General features: G+C 52.6%; 2 protein-coding genes across 2 annotated transcripts in view; both read right to left on the bottom strand.

Moving 5' to 3' along the window:
• The window catches only part of SLC16A4 (solute carrier family 16 member 4), an 11,725-nt gene extending 5,989 nt beyond the window's left edge, over positions 1-5,736 (bottom strand). The window contains exons 1-6 of the mRNA XM_085302284.1: positions 5,471-5,736; positions 4,781-4,902; positions 3,416-3,548; positions 2,672-2,815; positions 2,248-2,409; positions 1,101-1,616 (exon numbers count right to left, since the gene is read on the bottom strand). Coding sequence (XP_085158410.1) covers positions 1,101-1,616; positions 2,248-2,409; positions 2,672-2,815; positions 3,416-3,548; positions 4,781-4,902; positions 5,471-5,486 — 1,093 coding nt within the window. The 5' untranslated portion in view covers positions 5,487-5,736. The remainder of the gene's footprint in view (positions 1-1,100; positions 1,617-2,247; positions 2,410-2,671; positions 2,816-3,415; positions 3,549-4,780; positions 4,903-5,470) is intronic.
• Positions 5,737-7,967: 2,231 nt separating this feature from the next.
• LAMTOR5 (late endosomal/lysosomal adaptor, MAPK and MTOR activator 5) lies at positions 7,968-9,592 on the bottom strand (the record flags this gene model as incomplete). The annotated part of the gene is made up of 3 exons (XM_085302302.1): positions 7,968-8,334; positions 8,792-8,909; positions 9,544-9,592. Coding segments are annotated over 3 exons (228 nt in total), but the record flags the coding sequence as incomplete, so codon positions are not given.
• Between the last annotated feature and the right edge of the window lie 2 nt (positions 9,593-9,594).

Genomic DNA, 9,594 nt, shown 5'->3' with positions numbered 1-9,594 from the left:
GAAAGTGGTCTGCAAAAATTCAGTTAAGGGCTGTGCAGTCAGCATAAACTGCTGAAAGGCCTTCAGTAAAAATAGGAAAGATCAGTTTGTCGCTCTTTATCTTTTTTTCCCTAGATAAACAAAAAAGCAGACTATTGAGGAGAAATATGCTTGCAGCTATTTTAATTGTTATGAAGAAGCAGAAAGGGACGGAAGTCCAACATTGTTTTTAAAGGATAGGCAAACTTTTTTTTAACACTTTTGGATATGTGTTTATAGACTAAATATCAGAGGAGTGTTAACTGTCAGCTAATATCTTGCTGACCGCTGTTGCTCCTACTCTTAATTCAAGATACCACCTGCAGATGAMTTGCTATGCTTTCGATCTGCATTCCTTGCCAGCACACCTCATTTCTAAACATTATACAGCCGCGTGGAAGTAAAATCTATTTTTGTACAATAAARTATTTCACAGTGACGGAGGTTGGAGCCGCTTCCTTAACGTCGTGCGACTTGGGTGCGATACCGCCTGATGAGCAGGCGTGCTCAGACCGGAGGTCTCCGGACGCTGAGCGACTCGGAGGTGGCCGGTTTGTGGGCTCGAGCAAAGCAGGGACGGCCGTGGGAAGGCACCCATGTAATGAGCAGGTTGGGCGTGTGCGCTGCCGAAAGGGTGGGTTATCAGCTAGCCGAGGTTGAGAGAACCACCCACCATGTGAGAGAGACTTTGTGCACGTACAGAAGGCGACGCTGTAYATACAGAAGGTGGGTAAAGGCTGTGAGCTAGCTCTTCTCTGAAGATCTATTCTAGGACATATCGAGGACTATTTCTTGGCAAAGATTGCATGCTACTTCTTTCCTCTCATGCTACCGCTGCAATTATAAATCCTTATTTTTTTTTTTATTTTCTTCCCTGTGAGAGTGACAGAGCACTGGAGCAGGTTGCCCAGAGAGCTTGTGGAGTCTCCTCTGGACATATTTGAGGCCCACCTGGATGCAACCCTGTCTACCATGCTCTAGGTGACCCTGCTTGAGCAGGGAGGTTGGACTAGATGATCTCCAGAGGTCCCTTCCAACCTTACTGGTTCTATGATTCTAAAAAAAACCCCTCTCTTGCCTACCAGCCACTGAAATGAGGTAGGAGGCGTCCATGCTGCTTATGCCCAGCGTCCTGGCTCTCGCGACCAGGTGGAAAGTAGGAACAAAGTAGGCCAACTGGCTGAACAAAAAAGACCAYGTGAAAATGCAGAAGACGGGATCCTTCAGCGGGGAGAAGTCGAGGCAAGGCTGTGCGTTTTCTTTTCTAGCCTCTGGCGGATATTTGCAGCTCCGCCGGGCGTCGACGGCTATTTCCAGCGAGSGGCCGGCCGCCGGGAGCTTCCCGAGCGCTCCAGCGGCCGCGGGGACSGAGGAACCCGCGCTCCGGGGCGCCGGGAGCCCCTCGGTGGTGGGGACGTCCTGCGTATCCTGAAGSTGTGTTTCCCCGCTAGCGCTTTCATCCAAGCGCCCGACGTGGGTCTCCGAATCCTTCCTTGTTTTAGCAGGCGAGGGCTGGGGCAGCTGGGAGCGTACGGGCCGCAGTAACATGCTGGAAGGCACTAGGTTTAACATGATGCCTCCGAATATCAGCAGAGTACCTGAGCGAAGGGAGAAGATAATTTTGGAGCGTGCTGAGAGAGGAGTGGTAGGAAACGATCTCTCTAGAGCAGAACATAGTTTGTACCGAGCATGGAGAAAGCTCTGCAAGCCAGGAGATAGCAGTGGTCTTGCAGGAACCTTTATTTCTACTTTTCCAGCTGGAATTCCCTTTATATATATATTTATATATATGTATTTATATAACATACACACACACACACACACAAAAATAGAGCTGTTTCTGGGGTGTGAGAGTTTCTGATCTGTTTTCGGTCGTTAGGAGTCCATTACGTGCGACCAGCTTTTGGGCTGCCTGAAACAAAGTGTAGCAAATGGGAGGAAGTTGGGATTTTTGGTTTCTGTTTTGCTTTCTGAGGTTTTTGTTTTGACGCTGATTTAACCTTAATGACCGGCTAAGCGTTTAATCATTAACAAAGGTTATGTCCCCAAACTGTCCCAAAGAGGCAGAGCTGTTCCTGGATGCGTCTAACCTTAATTTTTAAAAGCCAGCTTCTCGTCCCGTCTGCGCRCTAGCTAGCCTGCCTGTCGTCTCGTAAAATCCTTTCTTGAACCCCCTCTTAGTGCTGGCGACATTTGGGGCGTGGGGGGTAGAAAGGGAGATCCGCTCACCTTGCCACCCGTAGAAATCGAGGAGCAGTTGAGTGAACGGCGCGATGAGAAACGTCAGCCCCATTCCCGAGCGGGCGATTGCACTGGAGAAAGCCAGTCTCTTCCTACAGCGCTTGGCCATCATCACCGCAGCCGCCTGGTAAAGGCAGGAGAAGCCCATACCTGCAACAAGGGTGGGTAGAAGACGTCGATGCCCGGGAAGGGACCGCTGTGGAGCAGTTGGGGATGGTCTTTAATTCAGGAGCTCAGCGTGATTTTTGCCGGATGTGGGCGGTTGTGTTCTTGACTGAGGTTGGGTTTCAGGCAACACCGAGCAGAACGGGCTTGCGATGCTCTAACGGTGCAGGACCCCCACGGCCCTCCGTTGAGTGAGCYGCCTCCGCTCACGGCGCGCAGGCAAATTTGCGAGCAGCGGCCAACTCACCCGAGAGGAGTCCCATGGAGACGCAGAGGAAGGGGACGCTGGTGGCCTGCGTGCTGATCAGACAGCCGCCGGCGACCAGGCTGGCCCCCACGATGGAGGTCAGCCGTTCGCCCAGCTTCCCGCAGATGACGGCAACCACAGGGGCTGGAGGAGAAAGGAGAGAGCTCTTGCAACAGAAGTAGATTTACCTCAGTACCATTTAAGATAAATGATGCTTTGCKAGTTTGGGGCTGGCAGTTACCGGGTTTATTGCCTGGAGGAGGTAAATTTGCCAGGCTGYGAATGCTTTGCTGGAACGGGTCTGTTCTGCTCTTTTACATGAGAACTTCAAAGAGACCTTGCCCCGTAACTGGCAAATTAGGGCAATAGGGCAGAGGAAGGAATCCAAGCCCAGACTTTCAGATTTCCATAGCCCTTCCTAATGCACAGCATCATCCAGCCATGCTGAATTATTCAGCAGCTCTGCAACCTTTATAGTGGTGCTAGAGGAAAGCTGGTGCTCTGAACGGGCTTGGTCTTGCGCAGTGGAACCTCTACAGAGAGATGTCAGGACCTATGCATCGCAGGTCTCCTAATGCTCTTCTGCTATGTGCACGCTTCAGCGTTGGCATGYCTTGTGGTTGCAGCAGCTATGGCAGTAAATGGACCTACGACCCATCCTCAGCRCCCGTTGTATCGACATCTGACTGGGGGCAAAGAGGCTGCGGATGGAAGCGATGGGCTGCATCCCGAATTCCTGCTCACCTCCCAGGAAGCGCAGAGAGGACATGATGGAGCCGATCCAGCTGATCTGCTCGGAGGAGCCTCCTACCTTCTCTTGGAAGACCACAAAGAAAATTCCAAAGGTTTTGAGCATTCCCATCAGGAGCACGTTCACCTAAATTCAAATCRGAGCGAGGTAAGAGGTCACAGGATTGGGAATCTGCTTTTGCTTGTCTCATGTGTTCCTTRGATGTGTGTAATTCTTTGTGCTAGGGAGCAAAGTGGGACAAGTGAACTCATGTAGCATGTGTTGGGAGAAGGTCAGTAGAGTGCACTTGTGATGGCCCAGTTGCTCTCCAAGCTTGGAGTTTAATCTTAACAGAGCCTCCAAAATCCATCTGTACAATCCTGACGCAAGCTAGGCCTGCTTTTCCGATGAAAAAGAACTGAATAACATTAGCTCAGTGTGTTTTTTTTAATAGTAAAAAACAAATCTCAGTTGGTCTCTGCACTTTGAAATGCTGCAAGTAGCTGATGGGTAAGGGGCAGAGTGGAGCACGCATGGATATTACAAAGCCAGGTTTCTCAGGCTAGTCCTGCCGCAAGGGCAAAGGACAGTTCATGTCCTCAAATTTATTTTTAACTCCCTCCCTCCCTCCCTCCTTCCCTGTAGCTAGCTGGTTAATAATTGGCAGCAAGTTACTCTATGTGGATGGAAAGTTGAGACTGCTTGACTGCAGTTCTCAGCTTTATTCACTGGGTCATGACACTGCATCTGTATGATTGATGGAAAGATCCCCCACGCTCCACGCTGCACATGGTATTAAATTGCAGAGTGTGGAGGCGTTAGAGAATTATGGCCTTTAAGTGGTTTTGAGAGCCCTGGTCCTACTGGAGTAGTGTCGTCAAGCATATATGTGCTTCTTGCACACAGCACCTTAAGGAGAAGGTGGTGAGGTCGGATCCTCAGCCGCTCGGGAAGGGAATCTCGCCTTCACTGAAGGTGAAATAGGCCCTTGTTGAGTTGGGAACCTCAGTGTTGTTACATATTAGGATGGAGAAAAAAAAATCATAGAGTTGCAAACTATCTTTTGTCCCAGGACTGCGGGTTCTGTGCCCTCGCTTAGAGCCTGCGAGGGGCAAACGCCCCTGTCTTTGCTCAGGCTGCAGTGAAACGGGGACAAGGTCTACCTGCAACGTTTCGCTGCCTGGACTCGGTAGAGCAAAGCACCTGCCTCCTCTCAGCAATGGCTCAGTATTTTCCATCAGCTCGGTGGGATCGGCAGGTCCCACTGTCCGCTCTGCGTGTGCGGGAGGAGGACTTCTTTGCCGGGCAAGAAGGGCCCTGGGGCTTTCTGTAGACCCTCAACTTCAGAAGCTTCATAGATGAATTTGCTCTCTGCTTACCAGAAAGAAGTGAAACACTACTCCCCATGCCCACCCTTCATCAGGAGCAGCTTCCGCTTGGTTTTTTTCTTTCTCCCCTGTTGCTCTTGGCTGGTTTGCTGTCTCTGCCTCTTTCCTCTCCCCTGTAAATGAGAATTTTGGGACACGTTAGCACCTTGCCTCATTGATCAGGTTGTTTGAATTAACTTGCAGAACTGCTCTCATAGCAAGCTGATGATTTCATGTATCCTTTTGGTCCTCAGCTTTTTCTGTGAGTGAGCCAGGAAACAGTATTGCRTTCAGTCATCAAATCTTGAGAAATTTTTTGAGGCTGGGTGAGGCTTCTCCCAGCCTTTTTTTTTTTTTTTCCCCCAAACAGATGCTAAGTTGCATGTTATCAGTGGCTGCAATAGTTTCATTTCCTTTGTTTTCCTCCAAATTATTCTGGCCGCTTAAGAAGCCTTAAGCGTTCCTATGGGACAGGCATCTTGCCGCATCTCTAGAGCGTACASTTAGGCGGGTTTGTACAAGGAGGGGGGTTGTTTCACCGTCTATCTGTGTCTATCTCTGAACTCTTAGACTTGTTTCCCATCTTTATCTCCTTTCTGTCCTCTCTCCTGTCCTGAATGTCTATCAGTGACAGGAATCCTCCTTCCCAGGCAGCTGAACCCGAGAGCAGCTGGGTTTGGTGAACCTGAAACTTTTCCTTACCAGCTCGCTGATGCATGGTGTAAAATCGCCCGAAAAACAGTAGATTGGAAAGAGCAATGGTCTCTCTTCATTTGCTCCAGAAATCAGATTTCTGCCTCAGCGCCCCTAAGTCAGTTCCTGCATTCGTGTCCGGCTGCGGCGAGGCAGGAACAGAGGGCTCGTTCTTCCCGGCGAGCCGCAGAGCAGAGCTTCCCCGGAGCACAAACTCGAGCCTGCGAAATGCCGGGACTTTGGGGACGAGCTTTTTCCTCCTCCTGGGAGGCAGTGCTCTGGCTCGCGTGCCTCCAGGCGACGGAGTCCCTCCCCTTCCCCGAGCCCCGAGGCCGGAATCGAGGCGTTAGCTGAGCCTGCATCCTGCCCGGATGAAACGGGAAGCTCCAGAGGGAAAGTCCGCAAGGCTGCGGCTTCGGTGGCCTGCTAGACGTTGAACGGAGCAGTAGATGGCAATGGTGGACTGAAGCCAAGCTCCGATTGCGGCTGGATCTGTAGGAGAGCGGAGCTTTCCCGCGCCACCCAGGCCGTGCTGCGGAGCCCCTTAGCGCTCCGGCCTCTGGCCCTCCCTCGCTTAAGAGGAGATAGTTTAGAAAGGTTGTATTTTCCAGCTAGCTGCTCGGCAGCCGGACTGGGACAGCCACGCTTCCGCAGCGCTTTGACGGAGCTGATGGTYGCGTAGGGCTTGGGCTGGCTCAGTGCCTCTATTGTAAATATGCACAGACTCCGTAGCAAATACAGCCGTACGCTTCCTCCCTTGTTTTTTTGATTGACCTGTCAACCAAATCAGCACGCCTGAAAGCCGATAAAACCGTYGGTCTGTGATGCTGAGCGCTGCCTCCTCCCCTCCCTGGGCAGAGAAGGCAATGCTCCGTCTTGCTGTAAGATCCTAGTAGGCTGTAGCTGCCTAGGCCAGAAATATTGGATTAGACCTACCGAGGTGTCCTGCAGGATGTAGGGTTTTCCTATAGTAGGGTTTGTAGTATATGCATTCATCTTTACATTTAATGTGTTTGCAATGCAAATGGCTGGAGAGCTTGAAGGACAGCAGGTTAGAAGCAGGCAGGGGGCCGGAGCGCTGGTGAGAAGCCGGAGGCAGCATCTGGCGTCTCATCTGCACGTCGAGACRCCAGACATCCACGAGGAAATGCTCCAGCGCCGGCTCAAGCTGCTCCCCTTCCCCGTGTGCTGGCAGGGAGCAGATGCAGGGCCTCCTGCTAATGAATGTTGTGTGCAGTGYTTCGTGTTCCCAGGGCTCGTTCCCTGCAACACCGAGCTCAGTACGTGCCCTTCTCTGTTAATGGGAGTGCTGAGAAATGACCCTGCCCCTTGTCTTCTGCTCTTCAAAAAGCCTCTGGCTCTGGGAGAGCAGCTTTTGCTGGCTTTTGGTGTTTTAAAACATGCATCTGCACTCTCTTCTGAGCAGAAGGGCTTGGAACTTGAGTATGAAGAAAARCAAAATGATTTAATGGTTCATTGCTTTGTGCCCTGTGGCTTGGGAGGGTGCTAGAACAATGAGAGATAGCAGGGGAAATAGAAAAGCTGAATTTTGTGTTCATCTTTCAGCAGCTGTGTGAGTACAGGGAGAAGCTAGAAGGCCTGAGTGCAGACTGGGTACCAGAAGTCAGCATGTTCTTTGCTTAATGCTTTGGGCAGGCTCTCTGCAGTGATTTGGGCATGTGGCAGCTTTGCATCGTTGCACCTGTGTGCTGCTCCTAGGTGTGGGCAGAGTCCAGCTGGAGAATGAGAGAGAGAAAAGCTAATTTGTAGGGGGATTCTTGAGTGTGTGAGTTAAKGATGTCCCTTTGCACCAGGCTGCAGGCTGGGTGGCTAAGATAGGGCTGTTCATCCCATGTATCTCCCTGAGTGAGGTATGCAGGTTATTTTGGTTATGGACCGAAGTGTTCGTTCGTTTACCCCAGGGTAAATACAGTTGTATCCTCCATTTCAGCCTCATTCGTTAGAGCTCACACTCGTGCTCAACCCTGAAGCTTCCCTCCTGCAGCGTTAAGCCTAAGGACAGCTGCAGGTCACCTCCATTCCATTCTCAGATACACAGGCAGAATTTGAGTTAGCCAGGACTGCAAGGGGCAAAGGCTTTCTGCAGGACTGGTCCCTGTTTGAAATGCTTGCATCTGTAAGATGAAGACAGGCCTGGATTAGTGAAGGTGTAGTCAACGTCCAATTTACACAGAGCAGGGGCAGCCAGGGCAAACAAGTTTATGTTTGAACTTCAGTCCAAGGCATAAGTAAGAGAGTAACCCTCATGCAGGAATTTTAACCAGAGCAGGCTAAACATTTCCTAGGAAAAATTCCTAGGACAGTTTTTGTGCCTTTTTGCACTGGAGGAGCCTCCTTTAATTCAATTCCTTGTGCACTGGTCCATTTGTCTGAGAAATGCTGAGAAAGAAGGGGTGGGGAGGAGTTACCTCACCTGGCTCTGGAAATAGCCCCCTTTTTCTGTCAGGGCAAAAGTTTTTGCAGTAGAAGCAAAGAGAAGCACATGCATGTTTCTGCAGGTCATTTATTGGTTTCTCCAACAAATAAGGCCACACACACACGCACCCTCGTATTATCTGATCATTACACAAGCTTGGTGAGCGACCCACATTTCATCCTCGGCAACACRAGTGCTAGAATATGAGTCGAGGAACCCGATAGCTGCACAGGAGCTGTTAAGTAAAGAGGGAGAGCCTTCAGCCCAGATTTGGTTACTACAAGCACGTCCTGCATTGGAGCAGCAGAGGAGAGTAGTTGTCCAGTGAGGAAGAGCTGGTTTGGAGGTGGGAGTGCTGCACAGCTTCCCGAGAGGTCAGGATGCCAGCTTGTGTACTGCTACAGTGATGCTGTCGTGCTTCTGGATCATGATATTCCTAGAGCAACAACAAAAAGTGCTATTTAAGGCAGTTGAGCCAGCTGCAGTGATGATGAAGCTCAGTCTTGAGGTATTGTTTTGTGGCTCCAGCAACCCCCAGCTCTGTGCTAGATATGTCAACTGCTTAATCTCCCCACACACACCCTGAAGAAGAAATCTTTGCCTACCACACTGGCAAAAATACCTGCTGAGGCTACAGGATGGGTTTAATTATCTATGCAGATCCCAGGTGTGGAAGAAGCATGGAGCCGGAGTAGCCACCAGCCCCTAAGAGGCTTCTGGCTGCTTCTCCAGTTCCTGCTACTGGAGATCTCATTAATCTACTGCTTTTACAAGCCAGGGCTTTCTCCAAGTCTGCCAGCCCAGGCTGAGATGAGGAAAGTCTCCAGGGCTGAGGTGAAAGGCAAAGAGAGGGGAAAAGCAGCACGGTGGCCAGGCCGGGCTCGGACACTCACCCGCTGTCCGAYTCTAGGCACACCACAGGCGTGTCGGTGGGGTCGGAGGTGAGCTTGGCTGCCTGCTGGGCGAGGACGGAGATGACTCCAGCGTGCTCGTCCGAGAGCGTTCCTCGGCCTACGGGACAGGGCAGGCTCCGGACAGAGCCGAGCTTCCCCAGCCTCCCGCGGGGCTGCTCCCGCGCTTCCCCGGCCTCCCGCGGGGCTGCTCCCGCGCTTCCCCTTTGCTGCCCTCGGCCTCACGTGTCCCCCCAGACCGTGGCCCATCGGGGTCTGTGTCGAACCACAGATAAAGCCTCATTTTGAGTAGCCAGAGAGCAGGCTCCGGCTCCCCCGAGCGTGGGGCATGCTGAGCACCCCGGAGCAGGTAGGCACTGGATGGGCCCGGTGCCGCCCCCCCCCCCCCCCAAAAAAAATGCAGGGGGAGGACTCCAGCGGGGCAGGGCCTGCTGCCCTCTGCCCCCCAAAACCCAGGGGGCTCCAGCGGGGCAGGGCCAGGCCCGGTGCCCCCTCCCCCCCAAAAAAAAACCCTGGGGGCTCCAGCAGGGCCTGATGTCCCCAACCCGGGGCGCTCCAGTGGGGCATGGCCCGGTGCCCCTCAAAGCTTAGGGGGATCCAGCGGGGCCTGGTGCCCCGAACCCGGGGGAGGGGGGGGGGAGAGTCTAGCGGGAGCAGAGCCCGGTCCCCCCCCTCCATCCCCGCCGCACCCCGGGGGTCCGGCCCGCTGCCCCGCCCGGGGCGCCGCTACTTACAGCCCAGGTTCAGGCCCTGCGAGTCGGTGCACAGGACCCCCACGACGGCCG

The sequence above is a fragment of the Rhea americana genome, unplaced genomic scaffold (assembly GCF_003343005.1).
Source record: "Rhea americana isolate MKP2758 unplaced genomic scaffold, rheAme1 scaffold_189, whole genome shotgun sequence".
Lineage (NCBI taxonomy): Eukaryota > Metazoa > Chordata > Aves > Rheiformes > Rheidae > Rhea > Rhea americana.
Note: the sequence above shows the minus strand (reverse complement) of the source record. Positions and strands in the feature narration are given on the sequence as shown.